We start from the raw sequence: 18727 nt of genomic DNA on the forward strand, positions 1-18727 counted from the left end.
GTGCAATAAAGTATTTCCTACTGTAGGCTGCAAAACAGGTTTCTCCTTTTCCTCAGGAGACTTTTAAATTGTATGTTGAAAAGTGCTGCTTCCTCCCAAACACCCTGAAAGCAAGGCGTTTGATATTGCTTGTCGCTCTTGTTAAGTCTCCAAGGAGAGTTTTTCTGCCATCGTAAGTGTTGTAGTGCAGAATTCATATTGACACGATGTTGGTGTTATGGAGTATCTAGTAGCCCAGTTTCCTGATAGGAAATGACTAAAGGCAACTGTGACACTGCTGAAGTGCAGTACAAAGAGAAAGAGCTGGTTTTCAGATGAAAACTAATGGAAAACAAACTCTTTAACTTGGGGGGGAAAAACATACAGATTTGTCAGATTTAAATTTAATATTTCAAGAAGTCACAAATCCCTTTAAGTGGTATTTCAGGTTTTACCACTTGGAATAGACCTTTAATACAGAGGTGTGCTCTGTGACGGGAGAGTCCTGACGCTGTGAGGGGTTGGGGAGGGAGGTCCTGTGGGTTGTCTATGCCAAGATTCTACAAGGAGCTTCAGGCAACACACCAGAGGGATTTGACTTGCCATTAGTTATAAGATTGAAACTGAAAAAGGGGAGATTTAGATTAGATATCAGGAAGAATATTTCCCTGTGAGGGTAGTGAGGCACTGGCCCAGGTTACCCAGAGAAGTTATGGATGCCCCGTTCCTGGAGGTGTTCAAGACCAGGCTGGATGGGGCTTTGAGGAACCTGATCTAATGGGAGGTGTCCCTGCCCATGGCAGGAGGATTGGCACCAGATGATCCTTAAGGTCCCTTCCAACCTAAACCATTCTATGATTCTACGATTCAAGGAACGTGAACTAGAAAACTAGGCATGACACAAGAAGGGGAAGCTCTAGTTGTACTGGTTTCTGTTACGCAGGACTGGCTTTGTGCCATACCTAATGTCTGGCTGAGAAGTGCTCCTTCAGGAGCTCTGGGCCATCTTCACTAAAACTCTCTATTTAAAAAATTATCCTGGAATCTGGCAACTGAAAAGGGAACCAGGAGATTTTGCTCAAAAACGTATTTATTGACATCTACAGTGTGTATTTTGCAGACAGCAGCATAAAAATGAAGGTCCTTCTGAGAATATTATACAAATCTAGACCAGAACCTTGATTTTGCTGTATGTTTGATACAGAATTTATATTTTTTTCATAATAAACTGGTGGGTGGTTGTCCTAGAAAGACGTCATGATTTGACATCTGATCAACTGTAGCATGTGTATGGTTAGGATCCTCTGACATCTCTTTGGCCAGTACTCCTCTCAGGCAGCTGAGGAGATACTTAAGGTAAGAATTCAGTTAGTAGATGGGATTAAATGGAATTAGCTGGGGTTTTTTACAGGACGTTTTCTTCTTGCTGTTCTGACTTTTCATAGACCATTAGGCACAGAAGAGGAGATAGTCATCACTTCATGGCTTGCTGAAGCAGCTTAGCTGTGTCTTTTTATCACAGGTAGAGAACTGCTTCTGCTTTTTATTTGGTTATTGCTTAATCTGGGTGCCCTTGTTTCAGGTAAATTCGCCCCATGCAAAAGTTTTAGGCTGGGAAAAATCATTCACTGTCCAGCACTAGAAGTGTCTTTTTTTCTAGTGTGAACGGGGAATGCCTTGGTTGTTCTACCACTTCTGTAGCCCAACGTAGCTTATTTCTGTGTCCACTCTGAGTCAAAACTAGGCCATTATTATGTCTTAAACCAGTTGTTAATGGTGAGTTGTCTGTTGACAGAGTAGTGTATTGTAGACTGGCTGGACAGCAGGGTTTTTTTTAAGTACTGCTATTCCTGAATTTTAAAAAAAGGCTTTTAAGGGTCTTGGAAGGCCTTTAAAAAAAGGTCTCCAGGTGTTTCTTGTTGGCATTTGACAGATTGAAAACAGATCTTCAGCTGTTCGGAAACAGTGCGTGGTCATGTCACTTGGTTGTGGGATATTTGGCAAGTGATTAGGCTGCCTATTCCCAGGTCCCCAGTCTGTCAACTGGCCGTAGCGAAATGGTAAAGCATTTGGAGCTCCAGTCAGAGAGAAATACCTAATTATGAGGGGTTTGCCTTTAATATACATTTCTGATAATTGTAGTGAGGGAATACTTGTGTAATATTAGATGATAGTCTTTCTTGCTCTGCATGGTTTTTGCTTTACTGCCATTTCTCTTTGTTACATGGGGTTCACAGTTGTCTTTTTTATTATAGTTAGTTGCCTTATCAGTAAAATACAAGTTTATATTTGAAAACCTAAATAGCTGATGAATAGTAATTTCTCTTGTCCTTGAAGACAAATTTAATAACTTAAAGGGTGGGGGGTTTCCCCTCTTACTGTGATACTGTAGAGGTACTCATTTTTAAAAAGACTGACTTAAACTGGTAACAGACGAGGGGGTTTCTCCTTTCTTAAAGGAAATCAATTACAAGACATTTTTGGATTGAGATTTCCCGGCAAGACTTAAACTTTCATCATGTTACAGAGAATTTGAGTTACAGCGCATCCGAGAAAAGATGAAAACATTCTACTTTTCTGTTATTTTCACACAAATCGAGCCGAGTTTATTTCCTTTAAGTGCTTTATCCGGCATGCGCATCCCTTTACTATTGGGCGATTTTGAATTAGCTTTATAAAGATTACATGGATAGACACAGCATTGTGGTGGTTAATAGAAACCTGTGCAGTGAGGTCTGTGGGCTGCAAGATCACTAACAGCGCCAGTGACAGTGAAGTATGGCCTTATCGAAAGGAGAATTCATAAGAGGCTGCCCTGGGACACTGCACCACTGTCCTTCTGTGTATCCTGACAATGTTATCTGTCCTCTCAGTACGGAGTATCAAGTGTCTGTCACGAGTACAGAAATTAATTTAATGTCACCTGAAGACATGCAATTAATCTTTTAGAGGTTTTCATAATACCTTTACAGAAAGAGTTGCCAGTTTGGCGGATTTGGATTTTGGGGTTTAGCAGAAGATAAGGAAAATTAATTTTTCATCAGGGTTAATACAAGCTAGCAGGGCCACAAAGGCTGAGAAAAATGGTTTGGGAATTTGTCAAGTGTTGTCACTCTAGAATAATGCTGCTTAACGTCTGATAGGTGTAATCAAGAGTTGAGATTTCTATAGAGGGGGATTAATCAATTTGCTCACTACAGAATGCAAGTTGGTGATACCATTCCTTCATGGGGTTTAAGAATGAAAATAAGATTTGATCTGTCAAATTGCAAGCAGCTCTGACAGTATCAATAGGCATTTTTATCAGTACATTTTAAAGCATTTGTTATAAATAAATTTGTCCTGCTAATGTTGGTGGCAAATAAACTTCATCTTCCTTGTAAAACTGTCATAATGATTATGATAGAGTAGAAAGCTTCAGCTTGCTAAATTCAAGCAATCCCTCATCAAGTGCTGCTTTCAGAATTTGTGACAGAATGGTCTTTATGTTTCTCAAAACACAATGCTGCCTATATATATATATATATGTATAGTGAGAGTCTCACTGTTGAAAAAACAGCCTTGATAAGTATCAGGGAATCGGTTCTAAAAGTCATGGCCATTGAATGGGGTAATTTCTCATTTTTGTTAGTCCGGTTTCAGATCAAACTGTGCAGACTCTTTTACAGTAGAAGTCTGAAAACCATTCACCGTGTAGATCAAATCCGTTTGCCTTCGTCTGTTGAGTTTTGCTTAATTACACTCAGTATTTGAAATTTACTTGTTGTGGCACCACTAACAATCTTGCAGTACTTGAAATTTAAAAAATAGTTTTTAGACTTTCCCCTGAACGGAACTCCTGCTTAAAAAAAGGCATTTTCATTACTCCAGAATGAACCTAATAATGGTGAAGTTTTACTCAAGAGAACTCTTTTCCTGGCTGTGTGTTAGAAAGATAGACCCTTTATAAAACTTGGAAATTCAGAGCTTGAAGGTCAGAATGATTTGTAATGTGGAAATTAAGCAGTAGACAATAACAGAAAAACATTCTTCCTTTATTGGTTTGCAGACAAAGAATGGAAATTCACTTTTCTGCAGAGGACTTTAGAGGAAATCTGCAGTGTAAATTCAGAGCTTGTATCAATCAATCTCAGGTCTCTGTGGTGGACTGAGAAGTGTTCTACCTGCTCTCAGCACTTTGTGCATCAAATTGTATGAGGCATCCCTGAAAAATGTAGTGTTGCCCTGCACCTCCCAAAATGCTTTAGAAAAAAATCAGTTAAAAACGTATTTTGACAAGAGAAGACATAAATGTTAATACCTCTTTCTCTTGCTACGTGTTTAAATTTGGGAGGGCGGTGTTGTAAGCTAATGAAAAATTAGCAACAGAGAAATTGGCTGTTGGAAAAGCAGAAGTTGATTTCAAAGGAGCTAGAACTGAGACATTTTAAGTAGAAGAGATGCTAGCAACTTTCCTTCTATGATTTAGCCGTTGTTTTGGGCACCTTCTGCAGTACAACTTCAGTTCACTTACCTGCTTCGCTGTGTATTTTATGATTTAGCCGTTTTGGGCACCTTCTGCAGTATTTCAGTTCACTTACCTGCTTCGCTGTGTATTTTGATGTACCTTCTGGGTGCCAGCTCATTGTGTACCTCGTGAGCGAAAACAGGAGTCAACGTACGTGCAGTCATCTTTGCAATCTCTTTTCCTCCGAAATGTTAATGTTCTCAAATGAGTGGTGACCTGCAAGCTGTGTTCTGAGGTCTTACAGCTTTAAGTCCAGATGCTAAAAGCTCTTGATGGGTGTTTTGCTTGACTTATTTCTTCGTTGATGTGCCTCAAGAAGCCACTGATTGTCTTGCACAGAAGAAGTTTAAAGGATGATGTTGGTGGCAGTTCCCAGTCCTATTGCAGAGGTTGTTCCTTTTGGCTGGGACAGTGCTTGTCCTTGTGCTGTCATATCTTTAAACCAGTGAAAAAGGAATTGGTGCTAAAATTTGTTAATCTGAGGCTGTGATGTTTTGCTTCCTAGGCACATAGTGACCTAGGAGTCACCTTTGGTTTTCGTTTTCCTAAGAAAACCACCAAATTTTATTTTGGGTTGAAGCCAGGTCTACCTGTAAGAGGAGACAACGTATTGCTGACTTGCAGGGAGCACCGCTAGCCGCCTGCTTACAGACCTCTCCTGAGAAGTGCTGCAGGTTCATCTCTGCTTCCCCTCTTCAAGTCATCTCATCAAGCAGTAGATGTTCAGAGATGTATAAAGAAAGGCTTTGGTCCAGTTGCCCTTTCTTCCTTCCTGTTGCAGGAGCAAGCAGACCGTTCTCCATCCCCTTTTCTTACCCTATGGACTTTCTTTATTGTTTTATATAGAATTTCTTATTTCTGAAATGTATTAATTCGTTTAAAAATCCAGAGATATTTGTGCCTTTCCAGGAGCACCGTTCTAGCAGTGAAGCCCAAAAGTGGCATTTGAGACCCCAGGGAACAAACCCCATCATATTTTTCATCAGTGTGAACCAATGCTGTGTGCTTGTGCCTCTGACTCTGTTAGAGTTGTGTGTTTAGTTTATACAGTTTTATTTGGTGATAATTGGGCTTGGTAGTTAAATATTGGGTGGTAGTTGGCCATCCCAGCCTTTTATGGGAAGTGATTGTTTGCTTTTGGAGTTTCCGTAGTGAGCGCGTTCAATGTGGGTTTTACCTGAGGGCTTAGCTCTCAGATGCTCTTCCTATGTGCTGGGATCACTTTTTGGTTAGAAAAGAAAAGGTTGCAAGTATTCAGGGTTGTTTTTCACAGCAGGCCGTTAGCCGAGATTAGATTTTAACTCCTAATTATTGCGTTTAAATTCCTCCTAGAATTTTTTTGTTCATTTTAGTTTCATCATCTTCCGGCTGCTGTATGGCTGAATAAAAGAAATTATCTGATCAGGGCACATGGTTTATGGTGATGCTGATATTGGAACTAATACTAAAATGAGGAGGATTTAATGCTGGTTTCCTGGTAAGGTTTTGTTTATGTGCATGCATTTGGGTTTTTCAGGAGAGGAGGAGAGCTGTTGCTATTATATTTTTGAGCTGTAATTTAAGAGAGAGACTCTGAAGGGAAAGCTTTATAATTTCTCACTAGTTACTGCTCTCAAAGGTTTATACACACAATTTTCTGTGAAGCCACAGAGCCAGTCAGTTTAGCAGAGAAAAACCGTAAGTGATTAGAAGTTGAAAAACGAGCTGTGGTTTTCTGTTGCTTTGTGGCTTTGGACACTGCGGACGAAAGCCCTTAAGTGGGAAGAGCCTCAAGATTTTCCCTATGACAGATTGTGCTTTTGAAGCGTAGACAATGCAGGGGGGTGAGGAAGCTGATTTCTCTGGGATTTCAGTAGTTGAGTTCTTCAGAAGTTGTTCCCTATCTGTGCTTGATAATCCAGAGGACTTGATTTTTAGGGGTGTGAATTGTGAGCTAAGGAGCTCACAAACCTGAGACTAACCTGTACTGGACTATTTCTCTTCAAATGACAGTGAGGAGACTTAGTAACCAGTCCTTAGTGGATGTTTATTTGGCTTTTGTTTAAACCCAGTAGAGAGATAACAATTTATATTCTCAATCAAGGTAATCTGACTCTTAAGACATAAACCTATTTCTTTGGCAGCCTTGTATTTTTTCTCCTTATGTGCAAGAAACGTGCCAGTTAATGTGGAGCCCTCTGGTTCGTGACATATGTTACAGATGCCAAAGGAGTTTTGTCTTGTGAATATTTAAAGAAAGGGAAAAATCCCTGTGTCAATAAAGATGCTTTCATAATATTTTTTTTTTCTATAGACATGCCTTCTATTTGAGAGCTTTTGCAGGGTTACATGAGATTGATTAGGGACTTAAACGAAGCCTTCCACCTGCAGATATAATGTTCACTAGTATTTGAGTTCTGGAGTCCAGTCAAGGTATAGATACCACTATTGAAACCATGCAATTGTATAATGCACTTTATAGATGTAAAAGTACCTGATCTTTGCTGGGCTCTGCTGTCTCTTGCTCCAGGGGATGTTTTTCAGTGATTGATCGTATCTGGACAGTGGGACACAAATTCAGGAATCACCTGTCTGTCTGTAGAAAAAAAACAGAGCTGTTTGGATAGAGAGAGTGGAAAGGATTAATTTCTCTCCAGGTGCTTTCAGCTTATGTTTGTACTGTGCTTGGTTGCACTGAGAGATGTGCTGGAAAGAGCTGTATTGGATGAGACAGGCACTGAGGTGGTGTTCTGTTCTGCTGGTGATTATGAATAGCTATAATATAAAAAATATCTATAATATCTATAAATATCTATAATATATATCTATAATAATTCTAAAATAAACAAACAAGCCTTAGGGAAGAGCTGTTCCAAGTATGGATGGTGTTTGAGGAAGGAGAATTTTTTTAAAAGGCTGCTGATGTAGAAGTTGATGCTTCAAAATCAATACCATTTTTTAACCAGAGAGAGGTTGGGAGTTTTTAAAGATGAGCAGAGTATTTGCCTGGTTCTTCCAGCCTTCACAGTTCTTTGCACCTTCTGCAATGTCTATGTCTCTCTTAAAAATAAAATAAAAAATTAATGCACACCCTAGTTCACGTGTAACCCTGGAAGAAGGAACGATTTGCAAGGAGAAGTGAAAATGCCTTGCCTCTCTGTATATGAAAAGGCATTATTGAACGTTGTAATTCTAGCAAAGGCTGAAGGAGGTAAACTGTTCAGATTCCATGGGTTTATTTGAGGCTGAAGCAGGATTTCCAGGCTGATCCATGGCCCCCGGTTTGCTTCAGCAGGGAGAGCCGCCGGGCGCTGTGCGGGCGCCGAGCGAGCTGGATGTGGCAGGAGGCTGCTGAGGACGAGGGTTTGCGGTGCCCGGACACTGAGCAGCCTGTTGTGTTGTTGATTTCAGCAGGGGGGAGAGGATGCTGGCTTTTTTCACCCAGAGGGCCAGCCCCAGCGGCCTCAACAACCCCCGGAGCCGAAACAGCAGCCAGTGCGGAAGGTCACATTGACAAAGGGAATGCAGCAGCACCAACAGCAGCAGCAGCAGGCACAGATCCATTCACCAGCTCCTCAAGGAGTCAAAAACATCCAGGGAATCCATCAACCTAAAAAGGTGATTATTTTTTTGTTAGATGCCTATTGCTGCTAGAAATTTCACCGTCTAGCTGTGTTGCTCTGTTAATAAGGAGCATTCTGTTTGCCAATCGTTAGCGCAGGGCTGCGTGACCCGGGAGATGCATAATTGCCTATAAAGCTTTTAATTTGGAAAGGTCTGTTTGTACCCAGCACAGACTGGAGACAACCTGCAGGTTGTCTCATCTGCTGACTTTCCGGCCAGCACAGCTCTCCCTGGGGGAAACGCCTGCGTCCCAAGATAGCTGCTGTGGGAGATGGTATCCAACATGCTTTCTGGTTTTAAAACCAAGAGTTTTTTGGAAGGTGTGCTTAAGCTTTTGTTGCGGCTGTTTCCTGCCTACGTAGGAGCACACAGCAACTGTTTCAGGATGCTCTTTGGTCGATCCTCATAGTTGATGTCGCTCAAAATGGTTGGTGATCTCGTAACTGGATTTGTGCACTGGGAGGGGGCAGGAGAGTATTCTGGTGGCACTGGCGTGCGCCTTCTCTGCATTTGCAAACGGGCACGCTCCCTGAAAATAGCTGGTATTTTGGCTCTTAAGTTATGTCTTGAACTGTTGGCCATAATCTTCCTGCTTCATGCAAGGATTAAGTTTCCTTGCTGATGCAGAGGGGTGTGAAATGTCATTACCCTCCCTAGGCTTTCCAAGGAGGAATCGAGAAACCGTGTTGAGTGTTAACTCAATGTTAAGTGTTAATTCTGTTTAATGTTTGTTACTCTGTTTCGTTGTTATTTTTCCTCTCTCTGACTGGTCAACCTTTAATGTACATTCATTAAACCCACACGTTTCCTGCTCTAGAGGATACTGTGGTGCCAGATCCTACAGGATTTGGGGGAAAGGAACTTGGAAAAAAAAATGTTTTCAAGTTATTTGCCATATATGAGTACTCCATCCTGATACCAGCCCAAGAGTTGGTAGCAATAGAGACTGGAGACCAGTTTGCTGGTCTTGTGGGTACATTAAACTTACCCATGGGTTGAGAAAAGGGAGTGGAATCAGTGACTGGTTTTTATTTTGGTCAGACTCAAAATATGGGAGTTGAACGCAGGCTGCTAATGTGAGCGGTGTTGAAATCTAGGTTTTATATTTTGGTCCAAGACCCTCCATTGCTTGGTTGATCTGTGCTAATGCCGAGACTTTTAGCCTCTATACTATATATATATATATATAACCCAATGTATAGCTCACTTTCCTAAAAAAAGGTTTGCATAAGCAGTGAGTGAAATGTTAATAAGCAGCCTTTCAAATCAGCAAACAGCAGCAAGCTGTTTTAAATCAAGGGCTACTTTAACCAAGTCTTTAAGTAAATCGCCCAACTTTCGTATCGTCTGTCAAACGCGGGGAGCAGGAGCAGTGGGTAGGTAAATCAAAACACCGTTACTTTTGTTGTTGGCAGGTCATTATGCACGGGAGAGGCAGAGGAGTAGCAGGCCAGATGGGCCGAGGACGCTTGATGCCAAATAAACAGAACCTGCGAGTGGTGGAGTGCAAACCTCAGCCCTGTATTGTGTCAGTTGAAGGGCTTTCTTCATCAACTACTGATGTCCAACTGAAAAACCTGCTGATGTCAGTGGGACCCATTCAGGTAGGTCAACCTCGCTTTATCATTTTTGTGCCAAAAGGCTTTCATTCCGGAAAGCTCAATTAATTCCCTGACACTAAATACAATGTGTGTTTATTGGTAATTTATGTTTGAAGGCACCCCCACCCACACACGCTACACCTGGTAGCAAAGACAAGCACGTGATGATATTGCGGCACGGGAGGCACGGGAGGATTTTGCTAACCATCACATCCCTGCTGCAAAAGTCTCCTTCATTTTGGAGTTCTTGTGCTGTGTTATTTCCTTAGACGATATAAGCATGTGGGTTCTATGGTGTTGTTTAAGCCAAGTGATCGTATCAAAGCAAATACATTTTGGCTGCTGTCCTTCTTTTTATTGTTGACTTGCACCTAACCTCTTTGTTTAACATTTGCCTGCTCCTGTCATTGCAGTCCTGGGGTAGGAGCACTTAATCTCCACTAGCTACTGGTCATCTTGTACCATGTAGCACCATCTACTTTTTCAGATGAAAATGCAGCCTCCTTTGAAGGATTTTCTTTATCCTTTATTTTTTTGGGAAATTTCCCTTTAGGGAGGGGCCTGTGAGTGAGGTTGTAACACACACACCCACACACACTGTGAAGCTTCTGTTTGTAAACTGCCTCACAGAACTGATATATCAGTAAAAGTGACTTTAGGAAAACAGGAGGTTTTCAAAGCACTGAAGAGCTTAGGAGACCCCATCTGACTTATTGTTAATACATTAGAAAGTATCAGTCAATGAATATTGAAACATACAGATGAGAATTTTTTTCCTTGATTTTCTTTCACTTTTTGGTGCTCCTTTTGACAGGATCAGCATTTTCAGTCAGATGCAATGCATGAATTGGAGCTATGCTGTGCGACTTCTTTATTAGTGGGATCATCTCTCTGTTGCAAAATACACTGCTCTCCTAAAGATGTACACTCTGTCTCACTTCTTCCCAATTCAGTAAATGGAATCATGCTGAATTATTTACGTCGTCAATTCAGAGAGGTTTAATTTGTTTGTGAAAGCAAAAATATTCTCACAAAATACTTTGTCCCTTCATGTTCTGTAGTACTCTAGGAAATTATTCATATAGTTCCAAAGCACATTTATTCAGTGTTTACTTGCTAAATCTTGCATGAGAATATTAGAAGGAGATTAATAGAAAACCTGCTAGGAAATACTCACAATTGAGAGAAGTTATTGAGGATGTGCTAAAAAATTTATTCGGTACTTGCTGTTTCATAGCAAACTCCAAACTCTGGTCTCTCAACTCAATGTCACAGACCAATTTAGAAGGATGTACTTACAGGAAAAAAATGACAACTAATTTTCCAGTGGGATTTGATACATCCCTGTGCCCTACAGAACTTGTATTCTTGCAGCAGCATCAGCTGTACCTTTGGAAATTATGGTTTCTAAATACTCATCTGTTTTCACCTCATCAGAGATCAAGAAGTAGTACTTGAAAGAGATGCGTGAATTTAGTTAGTGATGCAGAAGGCTTTTGTGCAAATTCTGCCCTTGAATTTCAAGTCTGACTTGTAGAAAGCCAGAAATTTCCTGGCCTGTTTTAGACTGAACAATATTTCACAAGTGCAGATAGTGAGATATGTGGGGGTGAAGTGAGCCTTTTGTATGAAGAGTATGAGACTGGGACCACCATGTGCAATATTTAAGTCTCTTTGGTTGGTTTTTTTTGTGGTACTGTGGTACTGTGACGTACCAAAGAAGAGTTAAGACAGCAAATGAGGAAGAGGCAGCAGCAATTTCAAGTGCCTTGTAAGACAATAACTGAAAACAAAATGTTTGGAAATCTGTGTTGCTGTTCACAGTAAACACTTCCGTACAGATGGCGCTACATTTTGAAAGGGGTCAAAATCCCAGAGTGCATGAGTGGATTCTCTTGTGGCTATAAATTAATGGGGTTTTTTTCTAGTGTTTGTGCTCAGTGCTGTACAAATTCCCCTGCAACTGGAAATGGTGAGGAGGCTGTGACAGAGGAGGGATGCTCTGCTTGGGTCTTTTCTTGCTCTTCCTTGAAAACACATTTCCTATCAGTGACTTCCAATGAGGAGAGCAGAAGTGAGCCACTGAAAGAGAGCTGAGTAGTGAATGGAAGGGTTCCTTGCCAGGTGGGCTTTTGGGGGTTTCATGCGTGAGGACAATAACTAAGAGGCAAGGACAGGTCATGGCCATGACCAGAGCAAAGAGATCTCGGGTAGTGCAGAGCTCTGATCTTCTAAAATGAAGCGTTGCAGCTTGATGAACTGAAATAGAAGGGACCTGGGGAGGTGGCTGCTGTGAGCAAACAGCAGGTGAGAAATTCTAGCTGCTTTTTTGGAAATTAAGCAAGGTGCCAAGGTTTTTAGCTGATTCAGATGGAGTACAAGAGACAGTGGGAGGAAGGAAAGGTGAGTCTTTAAGATGTAGTGTGTCCTGTCTATAGCTGTTGACTATATTCAGCAAAACCTTCCTTAATGAGCTGAACTCTGAGACATCAGTTTCTTGCATTTTATTTATCATGGAGGGTAGAGGATGTGTGTCAAATTCATGCTTGTTTGTTTGCAATTGTAAAAGACCTTTCAAATCAGAATCAGAACTTAAGGTTTTTTTCTTGCCTGATTGGTGTCTTGAAACAACACGTGCCAGTTATCCAATACCAAATCCCTGGTTTAAGGTAAAGATTCCCAAACTGTAGGACGTACATCTCTAATGGTATGCAAGCATCTTGCTTCAAAGCAACATGCGAACACAGCTCTTATGTCTGAATATTACCTCTTGTGTGTCAGTTTGTGCTGCAGTCCAGGCACGAATGTAGGAATGGCTGCACTGCACAGTAGCTCCCAGAGAAGAAATCCTCCCAGTGATCCCTCTGCTCTTTGACAACAAGAAGAGATTGCGAGCACTTGTCCCACCTGGTAAAAGACCTCAGCTTAATCTGCAGCTTCTGTACTGGTGTATTCATAGAGCAATAGATTCCACACCAGCTCCTGATTTTGTTGTAGTTTGTCCTGCATGTGCTGTCTCAGGAAGAGGATCTTTCCTGGCATAACTGAAAGTTTTAATGTATTTATGGGAAAAGTCTATGCCAATTGAGTGAGTGGGGAGGAAGAGAATACTTTATTTTTCTGGGTACAAAAGGGTTGGATTTTTATTTTTAGCTTTTTCATGTCAGTATCATTATCAAGATACCAGATACCTTGCACAAATCTTGGGAAGTTGAAAACTTCCCTCAATGTGTGATGTTCAGCACTCCTAGCTTTGCCATCAGCTTTCATTGAGGTGATTGTTCTCTGGGTCAGGGTTTGGGGACAGCTGGGCCTGCATAAGAGAAGATGAAGGAGACTTTTACAGTTAAAGTTGGAAATTCAGCATTTTTTCCTTTCTCTGCTTTAGAAATGGAGAAAATTATCTTTTCCTGTATATGAACTTTGAAATACCCTTAATCACTGAAGACTTGTTAATTCTCATTCTTGTTTCATGAAAGCTGCTCTCTTATTAACATAGGAGGAAAAAATACCATTAAGATTCTCAAGATAGTGAGAACAAGAAAATCTTTGGGGCTCCAGGAGCAGCCCCTTAGTCATAGCTGCATTTTTATTAAAGTAGCAGGAAAAGTACTTCCTTTCAACATATGGTTTGCTTTCAGACTTTCTGGAGAAGATAAGCTTTCAGATATAAATAACGTACCCGCAGTAAAATCGGAGTGCTAAATCTAAAATAATTGCCTACTATAAATAAAATTACACATTCCAAAGTGTTGGAAAGTACAGAAGATTCCTGAGCACACCACCAAACTACAGCCTCCTGGGGACCGCTGGAGCAGTGACATTCAGTACACATCCATCCAGAGCCGCTTGCCAAAGTAGATTACTGATAAGTTGCAAAGATCATGAAAAACCCAGTGCATTTTTTTGGTGCTCTTGAGTCTGGGGTTAATGTTTATACTGTCTAAAGAGACTTGTGTTCGGCTAGTTATCGTCACCTTCAGATTATTATTATTTTTGGATGATGGCAGGTAGACGGGAGCGTTTGCTACATCTCCAGATAATTTGAATACTGAGTGATCGTTCTTTGGGGGTTGTTCCATCATCATCTTTAACCATGTTTTTGTACATCAAATGGGTGCAAATATATAACATCAGTGCAAAATCTCAGTATTGCTTTGTGGAGGCTTAAGATCATAAATTCTGATGTTAAAAAAATCAAAAACAAAAATCTCGAAAACTCCACTGTTGCATATCAGTTGTAGGTCTATTTTGAGTACTTTTACAAATAGACATTTTACTCTGATAATGCAGTCCTTTCTTTTCTGGTCTCAGAAGGGAAAACCAATTGCCGTGTTGATGTGCTTCTCTCTGCTTTCTTGGAGTGACAGTGCTACCTAGTGCTCACCCGGGGTAAAGGCAGCTCTCTGTGCTGACACCCTGTTCAAAATCAATTACTTTATTTTTAGTTTAAAGGCTTGTCAGTGGAATGATGAGCGTGCCCAGAACGTGAGTGCTCTGCCAGGATGAGCAGGGCAGTTCCCTGTGTGACACAGCACCCGAGGTGACCTGTGTGATCTTCCTCCCTGTATAAACAGCTTCAGCCAAGAGTTTTTGCCAGCTCCACCACCTGTGGGAGAAGACATGGGCAGTCCTGCTCCATCCTTGGAAGAAGAGCAGCTCCATATTAAGCCTGTCCAGTTCAGCCCTGCTGCAGAGCAGTATGTGAGCTAGAGGTGCCCATCTCCGTGATAGGAGAAGATCCTTCCTTCTCATCTCGTCTTGCAGATGGAGATGGAAAGCTGAGCACTTTTAAAGGCGGAAAGTAGGAAGTCAAAGGTGGTAGAAAAGCAGGAAGAAGGGATAGAAGGTGGAAGAGATCAGTTGCAACAGCTGAGGGTGAAATAAATACATTCTGTCCCAGCCTCTGTGCCTGTTGGTAATGGCTGGGAAGTGTCACTCCCAGGGACGATGCTTCAGGTGTCAGGAGACTGTGACGATAATCAAAATCTGTCTGCATTTACAGATGGGAGGGAAGAATAAATAGAATCCAATCTTTCTTTTTAGAAAGCGCCTGCCGTGCTGGTATGTGACTTGTTGCAGAGCAGATTGGATCACACACTGGAGATGATGTTGGTTAGGAAAGTTTACACTTTCTTTTTGCATAGACCCTTTATTAGCAGCTTTGTGTGGACTGTCACTCCTAGTCCCAAACTCACCGATGAACTGAACGCACGGTCTGTTAGGTCATCCATTCACTTCAGTGAAAGAAATGGAGTAAAGAAGGAAACTTATTTCCTGTGTGTCTTCTGTAACTGAAATGAGTGCTTGCTCCAGTCTCACTCCTACCTGCTTGGTTTCTACCTCCCAGTGCTCTGTTACCTCCTTTTTGATGTATTCATCTCTGTCTAACCTCTCAAGAGTTTTTGGTGTCAAAGATATTTGCTTTCTGCAAGAGATCTCTTGCTTTTTGCTCATGGATGTCCCACTGCTCATCTCAAGGCTTTGTTTTGCAGTGAACTAGAGATTCTTGTGCTGCTGTTATCATACAGGCTATTTCAGTATCATTTTCACTGATATTGTAAAAGTATAGATTTCATGACAGAGCATGCGTGAAGGAGAAATGCGAGGGCAGTGCAGGTCTGCAGCCTAAATAAATGTCTGCAGAGGGAATGGTCCTTTTATAATATTCCTGCTTTAGTCACTGGTAATAGCTCAGTTGCAGAAAAAACTAGAGCTTCTCATGTTTGGGGTTTTTTGATTGTTGAATTATATAGTAGGTTTTGAAACAGTTGTAGGCAGACTCTCAATGTAAAGTATGAGTGATCATGAAATATTGATTGGTTTTGTTTTGTTTTCCATTGAACACAAGATCTGCATCTTCCCACGCCAGTGCCTGAGAAAGCAGAAAAAAAGATAATAAAAATCAGTATGAACTCAATGCTGCCTAAATCCTTTCCATACAAAATACTCCTCCTCAGCCTAAAATGGGGTGGTTTTTTATTTAGTTATTTTTAATGCTGAGAATATGTCAGAATGTAATCTCTGTTCTCCAGAGCCAAATGGGAACATGCCCAGAATACCTCTAATCTCAGGTTTGTCTCGGGAAGTGCTGTACAGTGTATCCCTTCGCCTGAATCTGTAAAGTAACCAGTCATTTGAAATCCCTTGGAAGTTATTGTGTGTATTGTCAATCCTTTACACCTGAGTGGATCCAGGAAGGGGTTTTCATCCTCTGGTGAACGTCAGACTAGGTCAACTTGAAGAGAAGATGTGAATGAAGTTGTTTTCTGAGAGCTGTGACATTTGGAAGGATTGTGATATTTCAGTTTAGGAATTCATGATAGAAAGAGATTCTAGTGGAGCAGAGAGTGGAAACAGGGAAATCTCCTGTGGAGGAAATGTGAGTGGCCCCTTGTTAAATGGGAAGGCAAGTGATGCTCAATAGACCCAGCCCAACTCCAGAGGCAGTGCTGTGTGGCTGGCTGTTCCCTGCCTCCCCTGATTGGCCTTTGGCATCCTGCACATCAGTTGGTAACAGAGTGGTACTAAATTCAGATCAAATTCCTAACAAGGCATGATGCTTTGGGAAAGATAGACTCATATTTTTATCATTATAACCGAGATCATAAGACTAAGGATTACTTTAGTATTATGTGTTCTTTGAAAAGGGGAGAACAGCTGTCATTAGTACTATATGAAAACCTCTCTGATGCTCTTAGCTTCTTTGTGATATTACTTCAGGTCTAAAACCAACACCTTGAGTTACTTTTTAAAATGTCATTAATCTGTGGTACTGACTGTATCTCAGCATTATTGAAAAAAGGATTTAATACAGATTCAGATGGGTCTGCCTCTAACAGTAGGGTATTACTCAAGCCTTAAAGTATAAACCAGAAGTCTTCTCGTTTTTGTAAAGAAAAAAAAAACCCAAGAACTTACCACCCATAGTATGCAGAACAATTGTATTATGGCACTCGGGTATCAGCCGTAGCACGAGCTGTTGAGGACTTGACCCTGGAACAGGTCACTGGCACGGTCCCCTCTGGCAATCCTGGTGGTATTTTGGGGAATGTGGTGTTGCAGGAGGGCTAGGACTTCTCACAAAGGTCTGACATTTTTGCTTAGACTGTCTGTTGGTCTATTTGGATTTTTTGGTTCAAATGATGGACAAAACCTTTTCTGAGCAAATTAGAATTTTGTAAATCTTGCCCATATTAAATGTTGTCAAGCAAAAATATTTTCTTCAGGATTAAAAATTGTTGTGCTTCCTCCTAATTATCACACACTGAGGATTTATTTTATTTTTTTTTCCTCTCAGATCTGTATTTTTCCAACTTTCCTTTTGCAGCGATCTTCCTAGCCTCTTGCTATTATAGCTAGCTCTTGCTTCAAGACTTCTTGTGTGGTGATTTGTAGGAAAGACATACATAATTTCATGATTCAAGCAGAAGGTTTAACAGCCAGTGAGGCTGCAAGGCCAAAAATTAGACTTAATTGCTTCCTTTAAAACCATGTCGTTTCTGGTCATGATATTAGATATTAACTAAAAAAAAATAATCCCTCAACTCTGAACATGTAATAATTGCAAATAATTGTTATTAACTTCAAAAGTAAACAAGGTCGATAGCTAAAAATGTAGAAATATTAGATGAGTTGATTTGGTTATACAGAGAATCATGCAAGAGCTTGTACCATGTAACTGCAGTAGCTGAGAAGCCCCTGATGCTGGAAAGGCAGCAAGGCAGCCCTGGGTGGTGTTCAGGCAGCTCAGTGGAGGATCAGATGGGTTGGCTTTTTGTTTCCACAGTCGTCTGTATTGACAAGTGAAATTAAATCTTACAAAGATGCTTTTCAATAGACTTACTCAAGAATCAATGCCTTGTTGCCAAAGCAATCGAGTGTTAGAATTAAAATATATTTAATGTTCTGATTGCGTTTTTCTGCTTTGGAAAATAAGGCAGTAATACAGTGTAAGAACAGGCTGTGACATAATATCCAAAGTAGTCAGTCAATAAATGTTATTAATTCACATGAAAGCATAAGTTGTCTATAATAAGATTTAGATACTTTGCCTAATTTTGCTAGTAAGTCTGCACTATACCAAAATGTCTTCCTTTAGTCAATTTTTTATATACTAATTACTGAGCAGCTTCTTAATAATTCATCATAATTACTATATAAACTGCAAAATCACATTTCACTTTTGTACATCTCAAGAATATGAATACAGTAATAGCTCAATTATTGTGGAAAACGTCACTAAATGCAGCTTCTCTTCCTCAGCTTATCGCAACAGGGGTCCCAAAGCATAAAGCATTGGGAGAATCTCCTGTGGTTGTTGAGTGAGACCTGATGTTGTTGTGAGGATGGTTGTCAGCAGGAGGGCTGGAGATGGTTCAGGAGAGGGGACAGCAGCCGGTGACAGCAGGACATGCAGGCTACAGCTGAAGGGATGCAGCCCCAGGTTCTTTTCCACCACCTCTTCTCATGCTGCTCTCTGAAGTATTTGTCCTTTCAGTCATTGAAATAAGTTTTTCTCATAGTAAAAGTGGTGAGTTCTTTGAAAGGAACAGATTTATTTGTCTCTTTTTTTTTTTTTTTTTTTTTCTAGAAGGAAGTCAGTTTTGCTGCAGTTGGTACTTATTTCCAAAAAGAGCATGTTACTCAAGGTTACTCAGTAGTATGTAAAGTACTCAACTTTAACACCTTCTCAAGAAGAGGAGTATACACCACAACACAGCCATGCAGTGAAAGCTGGCTTGATCTCAACTGCAGGGACCAGCACGCCATTAGATTTAGGACCCCCACTATTTCCTGTGTTTGTTTTGGAGTACTATTCTGAGAAGGCAGCAGCTCTGGTTTTGGCACTGAAACCTTATCTTGTCAATGGCCGCACAGGCAGTTTGCGTGCTCAGCTTAAAACCTAACCATAAAAAAAAATTTCCAGTCAGAAGCTTCTGCCTTTTTCACAGTCATAACACTCAGCTGTTCAGAAGAAGAATTACCCCATCTTCCTTGTTTACCAGAGACTATGCATTAACTTCTGGTGGGGGCT

The 18727-nt window shown here is 40.8% G+C and overlaps 1 protein-coding gene across 4 annotated transcripts in view; it reads left to right on the forward strand.

The window, feature by feature from the left end:
• Nucleotides 1-18727, forward strand: part of RBM33 (RNA binding motif protein 33) — a 95516-nt gene that overhangs the window by 71657 nt on the left and 5132 nt on the right. For 2 of the 4 annotated variants that reach the window (XM_014944946.1, XM_014944948.1), the window contains exons 16-17: nt 7877-8083; nt 9505-9693. In XM_014944946.1, coding sequence (XP_014800432.1) covers nt 7877-8083; nt 9505-9693 — 396 coding nt within the window. The remainder of the gene's footprint in view (nt 1-7876; nt 8084-9504; nt 9694-18727) is intronic. The other 2 variants (XM_014944947.1, XM_014944949.1) reach the window with 2 other exon arrangements.

This window comes from Calidris pugnax, unplaced genomic scaffold (assembly GCF_001431845.1).
Source record: "Calidris pugnax isolate Ruff unplaced genomic scaffold, ASM143184v1 scaffold54, whole genome shotgun sequence".
NCBI classification, from domain to species: Eukaryota; Metazoa; Chordata; class Aves; order Charadriiformes; family Scolopacidae; genus Calidris; species Calidris pugnax.